We start from the raw sequence: 13,922 nt of genomic DNA, 5'->3' as shown, positions 1-13,922 counted from the left end.
ATGTGAAGGTCTTGGGGCTTTGATGTTCTGGGAATAAAGACAGTGACCCCTTTACACAGTGGAATAGCTCACTAAATTCATTATAAATGCACAGAGGTGACAACAGCCGTCTTCAAAATGACATATATTTAATTGTTTTTGTGTGAGCTGTTTTATTATTCTTTGTAATTAAAAACCTAGAGTATTTTTTTAGAAATCAGGCACTAAAAGGAATGACTCAAATTGCAAATGAAATCCGTGTGAAGGCTCCAAAGATACAGTTCTGACTGGGTAACAGTGTCCTAGAGCTCAAGGTGATTCTTGTAAATTGCTTTTGTCTTTAGTTTCCAACAATCATTATTGGGTATGTAAGCAGTGCCGAAGGAATGTAGTAATTAGGATCCTGACACAGTAGCAGAGAGGGATGAATGAATCAAAAATGAAGGGAAATAAAAGAGGATTCCTTAGAGAAATAAAGAGAATCTTACATTGTTTTGCTGTTAATTTTTTCAAGCTACCACTTTAATTAATTTGTTTAAGGTTTCTGTAGGTGTATGTAAGCTTCTATAACTTTTATGAGTTTTTAAAAGCATCGTCCATATTTAAAACTTTATTCCCTAGATTTCCGTTTAATTCGATCATTTATTTTAGATGGAAGAGCTTCATCAAGTGTTGCTATTTTTATGTGCATTGATTTCCCTCATAGTGAATTCATGAAATGAAAACAAAACCTAGATGAAAAGTACAGCAAGTGAATACATTTTTGTATATTAGTTTTGAAGTGAAACAATAAGGAAATCTGTCTTCATTGAACTTCAGTGTGCAGTATTCTATTTTTTATTAAATCACATGAAGAAAGCTGAATATTGGATATGTTCCACATAAAGTATATGAATAATGCTTTAACATTTACAGTATGTGCTACCATGTATGTTATGAGTTGTAAATACATATTTTTTTACAGGTTTCTAGCTAATATTCAGTGTTCCAGAGACTACTGTTATATGTATCTTCTCTGAAAGAGGAATGCACAGTAATACTCTATATTCATCACAGATGTATATTTTGGGGTTAGAACCAATCAACATTGATTAATGCATTTCAAACTACAATAAAAGTAAAATGTACACAGTTACTTTTAAAATCTTCAATTTCCATCACAAAATAGATGACATTTCCAGGTTTGCTCAGCCCCAAATTGCCGTCAGTGTCTGTGATTCAGAAAGGGGCAACAGATTGTATTGTAGAGTATTTTATTACAAGCAGGCTTGTGAATACAACTTTTTTAATCCAATAGAAATTTTGCTCTTGAATTCTAGATGGTTTTGCTGACAAATACTACTTATTAACTCTGCATGCAGATCACGTTGGAACATTTCTGCGGCAAAGTGTCTGCTGCACAACTTGTACTCATTCTTTTGTACATTGTATTACTGTACATTAGGTTGCTGCTGGAAGAGGTGTGAGTGGGGCCAGCAGGGGGTGCTCACCCTGCAGTCCATGTGGGTCCTAATGCCCCAGTATAGTGACATGGACACTGTGCTGTAAACAGGCGCCGTCCTTCGGATGAGAAGTAAAACCGAGGTCCTGACTCTCTGTGGTCGTTAAAAATCCCAGGGCATTTCTCGAAAAGAGTAGGGGTGTAACCCCGGCGTCTTGGCCAAATTTCCCATTGGCCCTTTCCTTTTCCCTCTCATGGCCTCCTAATAATCCCCATCTCTGAACTGGTTTCATCACTCTGCTCTCCTCCCCACTGATAGCTGCTGTGTGGTGAGCGTTCTGGCGCACTATGGCTGCCATCGCATCATCCAGGTGGGGCTGCACACTGGTGGTGGTGGAGGGGATCCCCATTACCTGTAAAGCGCTTTGAGTGGAGTGTCCAGAAAAGCAATATATAAGTGTAGGCAATTATAATTATTCTTATTAGTCATTACAGTTGTTAGAGTGCCTAGTGAGCAGGAAGGGCCACTTCACGTCGCCATTCTCACCAACCTTCAACAACATGGTGACTATATTTCACAAAGTTCACGATTTTGTGCTTAATTAAGAATGCGTAAAAAAATGTGCAATACCATCAATTAATTTATTTTGTTTCCGAGATTTTATAACTGGTCTGAGAACTGCGCCTGCAGTATATTGAGCTTCTCAGTGTGATTTTTATACAATGATGGATTGGAAGAAGCTACAATAATGTACTATGATAAAAAGTACATTAATGAAGATGGTACTTTTACAAAATAAGAAAATTAATAATACAGTAAGTGGTCCAATAGCAGATAGCAGAGGTTTTCCTTTTGGGCTGCAGAGCACAAACCGGTGTGAGTGTCAGTGGAAGTGCCTTGGCGGTCCAGCCCAACGTGACGCTATGTGTTGTGCAGGGTGAAGCCCAGCGCTGGCACCACGAGACCCAGCAGGATGTCCTGGAGCAGCTGTCCCTGAGGGTCCACAGCGAGCGGTTCTCCAGCCGCACCGAGAGAAAGAGGGAGTTCGCAGAGATGTCAAAGGTCAACAGAATAGGAAGCAACAGGTACCATCAGCTCTGTTGGTGTTTCTCCGTCTCCTCCAGACAATCCTATGTGTCCTTGTTTGGTTTGTTAATTTCTTGTCAGAATGATTATATTTCATTTTTAGTGAGTGAGACTCTCTCTTCGACAGTACAGTATATTCTATGTTACAGAAATACAGAGCGGTGATTCTTTATCCTGTATTGCCCAACCCTTCTCCCCTTTCTAAAGAATCCTTGTTAGTATAGCTGTCCTCTTTCCAGACTCTTGGGGGTTTGTCACAAAGTTGTACATGAAAGCAGCAATCAAGAGTACGTCTTACTTCTGTCTCATATACTGTATAACAGCTAACTCTTAAGTCAAATCTTAAGAATTACACAGCAAACCAAATCTAGGGGAAAGAGTAATCCTGTAATCATTTTGTGAAGTTTTTTCATAATTTTGTTAGTATATTGTAATCCTGTGTATCAAACCGATTGTGAGTGTCTAATGCAAATGGGGTCAGGTCACATAATCAGTAAAGTGTGATTCGGAGTGGGAGTCTTTAATCAGTCCTGTCCCTGCAGTCTGTTGGACATACAGTTTGGAAATATGGCTTGTAACCTGCCCATTCACTGGATTTGAAAGATGCTTAAAGCCCACAACAGGCAGATAGGAAATTTAGCTGCCGCCAAGAGGTCACTTTCTCTGTGTTTTCTCTGTAAAGCATTTTCTACTTTCTGTGGATTCCCTTTGCTGCTTTGACAATAAGAACGTAAGGTGTCATGTCTTCTAAAGCTCCTGGGTTGTCCCACTTTTCCATCGTTTCCTACTTGCATCTTTTGTTCCCCTGCATCACAGTAACTCTTAGCTCCGAGTCTTGACTTGACTCACTCGCTTGGCTTTGAATCAAGCATCGCTTTAATCCTTTTAAGCCTCTCATTCTAATGATTTATTTTGTTGAAAACCATAATGATCCTTCTTTGAATTTTAACGACTGCTGCCTATTCAGGGATTCATTGTTTTGACTTCTTGGCCTTACCTTTTGCATTGAACATGTCTTTAGGGAGGAGCTGTCTTCTGCTGTGCCTAGCCCAATTCTCACTGTCTCACCACAGTCATTCAAGCCTGTCTGCACTGTGGGCTGCGCACATGTACCTCTCAACCTTGAAACTGATGTATGTGGGACAGCTGCCGTTCAAATGAAAACTAAAGAGACAAAAGCAGAGAAATTCTGTTTCGGAAGAAAAAAAGGGATAGATGTTATGTCTCCGCATCAGAAACAGGGATTAACACCATAAATTAAAAGGCTCTTTCAGGGGAGGTGTCATTTTAATGAGAAGTGGGTAGTGCCAATAAGCCTCCCAACCTTTTGTTCGCATAATTTATTGAATCACATTCCGTTTTTTGATCTGAAAAATGATGAATTATGTACAATATACCGGTATTTTGATATCAACAGCACAGAGTGCTGTTGCATTCAGGAGATTGATGTTAAATGAATTTGGAAAAAAGGCCGTTTCACATACGTATATGGGCAGTCAAGCCAGGAAATCAGATATGATGGAACTTCTTTGAGTGCCTCAGCATTTAATGCCTCTCGGATTCCACCAGTAAAAGTGGCTGCTTTTCAGACAAAAAAAAATTGTACTCTTTAACGCAGTGCAAAGGTGATACATGCGTAAAGTGGGGCTTGTAGCTGAAAAATGAGTCTGTCCAGAGAAATGAGCATGGAAGTCAGGATAGCTGGGAAGGAACTGCTTAGCAGTAAAAACAGAATTGAAATAAAATGGTGTCGGCACTCTCAAACAGCGAAAAAATCTGTCCAGTGCATAAATCTCACAATTAATTATTTCTTTAGCCCTTCAGGATGTCCATAAATAAATTATTTGACAGGTATTTTGATCTTTTGTTTCATATTTGCAGATCCAAAACATACATATGATTAGAAGCATATCTTTATATGTGTATGTATTTAATCAATAATCATTGGGTTCATTAGTGGTTAAAACTGTGGTTAATGTGGTTAATATTAGTAGTTAATAATTACAAGTGTGTGGTGAGTGTACTGGCTGGTGGAGGGGATCCCCATTACCTGTAAAGCACTTTGAGTGGAGTGTCCTGAAAAGAGCTATATAAGTGTCAGGATTATTAAGTGTTATTATAATACCTCTGGGTGGTTTCTGGTGTCTTATATTCACTTGTCGTGACCACTTCATTTTGATCAATGTCTTCTGCAATATTTGCTCATATATTCATGCTTGCTTCATGTCATTTTGTTTGATCAATGCCTGATGCAAAAAGGCGAATACATGCACACTGGTTTTTGAAATTACATATGTGATACCCAGTGAAATACCATTTATCAGTTTAGTGCACAGCAACATTAAATTGCAATAAAAAGAATGTTTTGATTTTTGTTCTGTTTTGATAGTAATTTATTTAATCTGATTCATACTTTCTTCCGGGACCCAAATCGCTCATGAATGTATAGCAGAAAAGGGAATAATCTGACAGAGCTGCCAAAGTCTCTAGACTCTTATGAATACATAACAATTTTGGGCTAATGTTTAAAAGATTTAGCTTCAGTTTGAATTTTCCTTAAATATCACATTACTATGTTTTTAATAAGAAATCCACTTCAAATCCTTTTTATAAATGTTTTTTTTTTATTTTACCATACTTGGATTTAGTGCTCATGAATAGTGAGAGAATACTGGCTGCAGAATTCTCTGTATTTACTGTCTAAATGACATTCAGTCCAGAGCTTGAATATCTCTGCCATATAGTTCAGGGTAGCTGCTGAGCTAATGTTTGAACATAAGTCAACTGGCCACCATTCCTCTGAGGCTTAGACCACCAGGCTGACTTTATACTGTGCCTTCAGTGGGATTCAACCCTGACTTTGGGAAGTTAAATGCCAAGTAAAAAATGAAAATATTTAATGTACCACCTTTTGTTTCTAGTGTGCTGTTTAAACCAATCCCCTTTCTTATTGACAGAAAACAGACCTTGCTGAATGCACTGAATGTAATGTGGGCTGTAGTGCGCCTCCATTGAACTGGTGCGTTAAGATGGACTTCAGTGATAATATGTTATTTGTGAAGCAAGTGCAGGGGAAGAAGAACTCTTCTGTTTAGAATCTGTTTCCAATTAGCAGTCAGTGGGGCGTGTCCTGTATTTTGTGGAGAAAAAGCAGAAGATTGGGTAAAAAAAAAGGAAAGAGAGGAGAAAAGAGGGGACAAAAGCAAGTCCTGACTAGAAATGATTCCCTCTGACACCTGCAGTGGCCTTTGCGAGATTGAACTGTTTATTGGCTGCTCAATACACGCTGTCCTGCTCTTTGTTTTCTCTGTAGCCTCCTGGACTTTGAATCGGAGTACCAGGAACTGTGGGACTGGCTGATGGACATGGAATCCATAGTGATGGACAGCCACGACCTGATGATGTCAGAAGAGCAGCAGCAGCATCTTTACAAGGTTAGCGACGCACTGTTCCTGCTCCTACCTAGCTATGGAAAATCTGATTAGCCTGACAACCCTCTCTCCCTCTGAGGACATCTCCACATTCATTGCGTGTATCATGGTGTCTATTAGAATTCCCTTCCCCGTTCCCCAGCCTCATTTCCATCTTCACCGCGTCGGCAGCTTGCGCCGACATCATAATTGCCAGAAAGTTCCCTTTATCACATTCCATTAGGTGTAATTTCATAAAAGAACAAAGATTTCTCTCCAGATGAATAGAAACAAAGGGGAACAGCATTAATAAATAGACTGCAACCAAATGAATAGTAAATGGAAGTAGGGTTTAACAGCATGTGTTTTGATTTGAGGTTTCAGACAGATTTGTCTGTCCTTCAGATGTTCTCTGAGAGGCAGAGAGAAGGAGAGAGAGACAGAGAGAGTGAGAGAGAGAGGCACTCACAGATTTTCCTTGATTCTGCTTTACAGCTGCCTCGATACAAGCCTTGTCTCAATGAATTTTTATTAGTTATAGATAAAACAGGCTGTATTGCGTTAAGTCAATATGTTTGTTCATGATTAAAACAAACTGATTTTGGGCCCTGATATTGATTTCATTCCCTCCTCCCCTAATAAATATGTACTACACTGCTTGTTTGTTATCATTTTTTTTTTTTGCTGCTGCATACTTTTTATCTGGCGAACACTGGATTGATTGAAAAGAAAAATTTGGAGGTCCTTCTGCTGGCAGGATGTTATCTGCTAACACTGGGGATTTTATTATGGGCAAGGGGAGCTCCTGCACCAGCAGTGGCTGCAGCAGTAAATCAAACTCATTTAGGCTACTTTTATTGTACTGATTCTGACACTCGTCATCCTTGAATTGCTTCGAGCATATGGCATATTTCAAAGAGCAGATTGTGAATCATAAAGAAATAAAATTAATAACCACCTTCAGAACTGGAAACAACATAATGACAAGAAACAACTACCCCCTAGCATTTTGTTCAGAAATTTTCATTTCTGAACCATAAAGGTTACACTCAAGGTCAAAACTAATCTTCTGTCACATCTTGCATATTGACCTTACCATTAGTCATTTTTAAGTGATAAAATCAGAAATATCAGTGTGCTTTTAGAATGGTAGCATTACAGACCTCATAGACCTCATTTTTGAGGGCTCTGCTTTTGTGAAGCGCAGGCTTTGAAGTTGCCTTGTATCCCTATTAATTTCTTTGTAGCAATTGTTTAGGAGGAAAAGCTTAACACCTTCAATCCCGCACTTTAAAAAATATTTTAAACTGTTTTGCTGTGTTTTCCAGTGAATTAATGGGAAAGTAATTTCTTACATAGCTATCCATACGTTTTATGCATGTGTGAACATCACTCATGTGAGAAGTCTTGGGTCAGGCTGATGATCATCAACAGTTAATTCAAAAAAGGGAGAGGAATGCTTTGCATTTTTCAGATGTTGCCCTTTTTCCTATATTCATATTCCATTCTCCTCTTTGCATCATCTTCGGCTCATCACTTATGAACAGCTGAGTAATTAAGACCATTCCTTAGAGAAGGAAGTCTGGGAACTGTCCATTCTTGAGCATCACATACAATCACATCTTGGCTTAAAATCAACAATTGAAACATAATTGTCTTGTTATACTCATTTATGTTCTTTGTGTGTGTATCGAATGCATGATAATAGCCAGTATTGACTGGGAAAACACCATGCAGGTGACATTTATTGTAGACATCTTATTTTAAAAATTCAAAGGTATTAACAATAAGACAATGGAGAATTTATTTAATATAAAAAAATGGAGACACAGTTTATTACAAGAGGTATTGCAGAATCTGGAACACGCTATCAAGCCATGTTATGGATGCTGATACTCTGGCTTCTTTCAGGAAACAGCTTGATAGATTCTCAGATCAAGAAGTTACATTACAACACACGTTATATGTATTTGCAAATTTTCTTATGTTTTAATAACTGCTACTTGATTAAATATTATAATCAGCTATTTGTAGAGATATTGGGTGTTAGTTAAATTCTTCTAAAAATGATCCTTCTTAACTAAACACTCACCATTCTGGGTATTACGTGATTCCTGAGTTAGTAAAAATCGAACTCATTCAGCCGTTATCTGCTGACTTGCTGATCAAAGTCTCACTTCCTCAAAATATTTTTTTTTCCATTTCAATTGGATTTAAACACAAACATCTGGTGCTACTGAGACATTTTCTTCTTCTTTTAACAAGCTTTACCTTTTGAACATTTTATGATTTTTCTTGTGGGATTACACCGAGCCCCTGATCTCTTTTCTATAAATCAAATATTAAAAGGTTTGATTTTTATCGTCGGAATCACAGTGGAATTCTTCTATGGATGTATCGGAATGGACTTGTATGGGTGATTTTTGTGAGAACAGTCATTATATACAAATATAATGTTTCAGACACAATGAGTTTCTATCCCTATATTTTGTTTTGCAGTTCACTTTTTTGTGGAATTTTGTGTAATTTGATTTAGCTATTTTATATACTGTATGACTCACAAAGTTTAAGACCTCTGAAGATAATTGGTATACTCTAATGTTAGAGTGTCAGAGTAGTGGAAAACTTAGTGCAATATTAGTAGATCATGTCAAAACAGTTGATATGTGGTTTCTTTATTAAAGATTAAATACACATATAGACAAAATAAACACATTTCCAATACATTCATTTTTGTACTGTACACATCATAGCTTTAAATCTGTAATGCATTGAAGGTGAGTAGTTCTGTTACCCCATGACAGTTCTGGATTATATTGATCACAGAGGTGGTCTTTAATGTGTATATGCAATTCCAAGTATTAGCGAAAGCACTATTCAAGTCACTGACACAAAATAGAGATTAGTAAATGAACTTCAGAAAACAGCTCTACACAGCTGTAGTGCTGCCTGTGGTTTGCTTAAATTTCACACAAGCAAATTGCTATAATTATGTTGGTGTTAAATTATAATTATAGAAACACATAGATGTAGACAGTCTCTCTGTCTAGTGGATAGGCTAATAGGCTTTTAAAATGAAGCTTTTGATTTTTAACTAGTCATTTTAACTAATTGCTTTCAAACACTCTTGTACACAGTTCTGCATCTAACAGACTACCTTGACAAGTTTGAAAAATAACAGTTTCAAACTGAAACGATGAAGTTCAATAAAGATTTATTTGTTTTGCCCAGATCTTATAATAAAAAAAGAATTAGTGATTGTGTAGCTGTTGGTGGGAGGTGCTCCTCTGTGACATCTTTTATTATCCTTTAGGGGATTTCAGCTCCTCTATTGAATCTCAGTCTTGACTTTTTGGATTTCCTGAGATGCCGGTATAGTTTACTTTGATAATCCCGGAGTGACAAAAGGGGAACTTTTGAAAGCTATTGACAGGACATCTGAAGAGATCTAACCTGTTCCCTTCTGGGGACAGTGCGCCCTTTTCCCAGGGGGAAGCTGACATTGCTCTCTGTAGCTCCCAGGCTGCTGTGTGTGCTACGACCCTGAGTGGATCAAACAATCCATGCTGAAAGTTCCTCTCATTTGCATCACTTCTAGACAGGCCTGTCGTACTCAGCACTGACAGGAAATCACTGTCTTTGTCACCTTTGTCGTGATCTCCTTGTGGAAGAAACTGCCCATGTGACCAGGATTAATCTCTGCACCATTGGTGCTTATGGATGGTGGTGGGTTGTTCCCTAGTGTTTTCACAGTTATACTGGCAAGAATTCTCTGTAAAACAATTAATAACTGGGGGGGGGGCAGTGTGCATGATTTGCACGGAAATGGAACAGATAATCTTGTGAAAATCTATTTGGACTGCAATTGTAATATTAATGGATAAGGTGTTTTTTTGCTTAGTATTTGAGTCTATTGTACAGTATATACACATATGTATATGGGTATACATACAGTATAAGCACTGTTTTGTACTGCATGCAGTGCAAAGCTGTAAACATGTCTTTTATATCTTTTTTCCCATTTGAAGGAATTACTAAAACCTACAATTTTTCCAATTAAGCTCTAATCTATACCCAGCCACCTCAGATGATATGAATAGGACGACAGCAAACAAAAGCAGCAGTGTGTTTCTAGAATAGTTGGCTTAAATAAGTCTCCCAGGCAACCCTGTTTCACTTCCAAAAGCAGACAAAAGTTTTTTTCAGAAAACGTACAATTAATAAAACTCTTCCGGGACAGCTTGCAACAATTCGTGCCACTTGGCAACAGCAGTGCTAACTGTTCATTTAAATAACATGTATATATATCCTGACTGGGGGAAAGAAGAAGACTCTCTGAGGTTTGTAATGCTACCAAAGCAAACAGGAATGTGGATTAGCAACCAAGACTATTGTGAGATCTGCACGTCAGGAAGAGACACATCTTTCCAAGACCTCCCCTTTTCTACTTCTAGAAACCTTATTTTGGGGGCGCAGACATTTGAGGGGTTTAACTGTGTGCTTTCCCCATCTGCATTTAAGAGCTCAGAACAGGTTGGTCGGTGGGAGTTCTGGCACTATGGCTCTCTCTGACACAAGCTCTTATTCAGGGGGAAGTTACAGGAGGCTTGGACAGCTCCCAAAGGTTCCTCCCCCAAGAGATGGCCACTTCACCCCACAGCAGGACAGTGCTTCGAGGAGAGCAACAGAGCTCCGTTTGATGCTTTGCAATGCATTCAGCGCAGTCAAAACCGCGCTCTTTCATTCAGAGGCTTCAGAAAAGGATGAGAGCTCAGGAGAGCAAGCCAAGTGATGACAGTTTAGGATGTGCTGTTAAGTTGTTGTTTTTTTTTATTTAAATTTCCCTGACTCCCCCTAAGCCGCTTGATATTCTAATATGAAGCGCTTGTAAAAAATACAACAGCAGTCAATTCATATTTCAGGCATCAGATTTTGGAAGGGCTTGAAGAGTATAAGTTACAGATCATATTTCCACAAGATATTGCAGTTCAAGTATGCCTAATTCTTTAAATTGCCAGTAAAAATTTCTAGCGAGAAAGCTGTTATGGGAATACAAAGGACTCAGTGTTGGGGCTTAATCTTCCTCTTTTACACATGTGCCAGATGGCTCTGTACTGTGATAATGGACTTGGAGAAGGTTAGATACCACAGGCTAAAATACAGAGTGACCGCTGTACTAGGATCCTAAATTAGGCAAACGCAGCCCAGCTGCCTCTTGCTGAAGATGATAACTGAGCATTGCAGAGGAATGGAAAATTCTTACATTTTCCAGGTTTATTTGCCAACTGTTTACCCATAAGCAAATGAACCTGCTGCCAAAGCAATGACAGCAAGTCCAGTCTGCTATGTGAAATTTGCTAGATTTACAGTAAAGTAGCTTTTAATTTATTGTGCACGTGTGAGCTATATGCAGCACCCAAAAGGCCAGCAGTTGCACGAGCCTAGAAAGACACACTTCTCTGACATTTATGAGAACCTAGGAGGTAAAGGTTAAAAGTAATCAATATTTCCTTCTGCTGCAGAAAGAAAGCAACAAGAGAACAGTGAACAATTATAGATACACTAGCGATCTCAGGAGCAGTTTGTAAAAACGACTTATTCATCAACCATGATTGTGCACCAGGTTTTACTTATTGTCCACTTTTGACCTCGTTAAGATGATCCCTCTGCTCTGATCCCTTTGCTGGTTTTCTGAATACGCTCCATAATCAGACTTGAAAGCTTTTATCACATTTCTTATCTAATTTAAATGAAATACTCATAAGATTAACAGTTTAGTCTTCCGACAGCAGAGAGATGCTGAAGTGTTTGTTACGTTCCTAAATGTTTCCAAATAGCGCTTTTGCACTGAGGAGTTTTTAGTATTCTGCAGACTCATCTTAATCTTAATGGGAACTTGCTTCATACCAAACATTTCTAGTGGTGATTTTTTCCCCACTTGGAAACAGAATTGAACTGGCTGAACGACCGACCTACTGAGGTTTCCTGGCTCCCTGGGTTAATGCAGAGACCCCTATGTAGTGGTGATTTCAATCCATTTGCTGCATTCACCTGGACAGTGGGGAATTAAATTAAATGTCTAAGCCTCTTACCTGAGAAAGGAAGTGATTTTAGCTAACTTTAAGTGGTCCCAGATGGATTTTACATTACAGCGTACGGTTTTCCACCTTGGCAGTTTGGATCATCAGTGCGGAGCACATTCAACCTATGACTGATAAACTAGGCTACAAACAACAAATCTGGAAAAGAGGGACTCTTAGTTTTTGTTAAAAATATTCATTCATTATAATAATTATTGTTGTACCGATGTACAGTACATTGCCGGTTAAAGAGCAGGTCATCTGTCAGGCTGGGCATAGGAATGAATTTGTTGGCAGCATGTTGTACACTGATGCAGAACTACCAAAAACTACTCAACCCATGATTTAAAACTCTTAAATAAGACACAAGATACTGCTTGGACTGTTCTGTTCTCAATATATTTTTTCTTTTAAATGGTGAAGGAGTCCAGTTTCCTTTGAAAAAGTGACCACGGCATGCCTCTAGTCTTCTCCGAGTGTGGTTTTCCAGTCTATTCTATTTCTGTCCAGCTAATTACAAAGGTTTTCATACATTTCCCTGGTGCTGTATTCCAATTTCAGATAGCCCATGGTGCTTCAAAAAGCATATCATGCTAAAGGCATGGGGCTTTTTATTTAAAAAAGAAAAGGCTGACTTCCAAATTAATTATTTTGCATATGAAGCATACTGATTGCCATCTAACAGATGTCTTTTGGATCTACAGTAAGTGAAAAATTGAGAACTGTACTGTACATTAGTCTGAGTTCTAAAAAGGATCTAATGGAGTATGTGTGCCTGCAGTTTCAACATACTATATGAAATAGCCACTCTGCTTTATTTTAGGCTGACAGACAACACAATGTATCAGTCTTGTTAAGGGCTGATGTTTGCATAGGCTTGTCATTGCAATAGGGCATTACTTATCATGCTTCAACAGGGCGCACTAGAAACTACTAAGCAGGACTCCAGTTCCAACATACAACTGCATATAGTTTTTTTTCCTCCTTGTATAACTGCATATCCTTTAGTGTTGAGGTCTTAATAAGCCTTTCAGAGGTACACTGGCCTATAGTACTCGAGAGTACTATAGTACTCGAGAGTACTATAGTACTCGAGAGTACTATAGCCAGCAGCAGAATATAGTAAAGGAAATACTGGTAGCTACTGAACAAATAAAATGAATGACTGTTGTTCAAATATAGTGAAGAAACCAGCTTTCAGTACAAAAATGTCTCTTGAGCAATTAAGATTTGGAACTCAAAGAAATGACAGCTCCCTCTTAAATGTGCTGTATCTCCCTGGATGTGGAGCGCAGGTAGGCACTGACATGTAATTGAATATGTGGAAGGTTGCAAGCCTGGGAATTCTTGTTATTGATTGGAAATGCATTGTCTGATGGGCTCTGCTGTTTGATTCGTTCAAGTAAGTTAGATGTTGCTATAACAACACTTGAAAGCATAGATTTAGGTATTAAGTTCTGATTCAGTATCTCAAGTGGAGAATTCACACTCACAAAAGAGAGATACTTTGTGGGGTGATTCTGTGGGCTACTCCATCTAAATGCCATCAGCAGAAGAGTTTTATTAAACAAAATAGGGAAGCGGGAGAGGTGTAGCTCTTGAGCTCTCATCGCTGGAGAGGTTTTGTGTCTGTGAGCTGGAGGCGACAGACGTGAGCAGTCCTGCGCTCTGACCCCAGCGTCGGCCATCGCTCACGGGGGTTTGTTGCGAAGCGTTTCCAGCAAGGGACGGATCTGCCGGCCACCTCCTCCCTGCAGAGCGCCTCCTGTCTCCCCCTCTGGAGTGTGGAGCAGCCGCTCTCTCAAAGATAAGGAAAACCCTGAACTCTCACATGCACCGATTCACCAGCTGTAACTACTGCAGAAGAATTTACTCTCGCACTGGTATTGACTTAATTCCAGCCCCATGCTGTCGAGCGCATTGAT

General features: G+C 38.9%; 1 protein-coding gene across 6 annotated transcripts in view; it reads left to right on the top strand.

Moving 5' to 3' along the window:
• akap6 (A kinase (PRKA) anchor protein 6) overlaps window positions 1-13,922 on the top strand; it is a 125,680-nt gene that overhangs the window by 73,299 nt on the left and 38,459 nt on the right. For all 6 annotated transcript variants that reach the window (XM_015350178.2, XM_015350179.2, XM_015350176.2 and 3 more), the window contains 2 exons: window positions 2,358-2,506; window positions 5,821-5,941. In XM_015350178.2, coding sequence (XP_015205664.2) covers window positions 2,358-2,506; window positions 5,821-5,941 — 270 coding nt within the window. The remainder of the gene's footprint in view (window positions 1-2,357; window positions 2,507-5,820; window positions 5,942-13,922) is intronic.

Source organism: Lepisosteus oculatus, chromosome 8, assembly GCF_040954835.1.
Source record: "Lepisosteus oculatus isolate fLepOcu1 chromosome 8, fLepOcu1.hap2, whole genome shotgun sequence".
In the NCBI taxonomy this organism is placed as follows: domain Eukaryota; kingdom Metazoa; phylum Chordata; class Actinopteri; order Semionotiformes; family Lepisosteidae; genus Lepisosteus; species Lepisosteus oculatus.
This window is presented reverse-complemented; position numbering and strand designations above follow the sequence as displayed.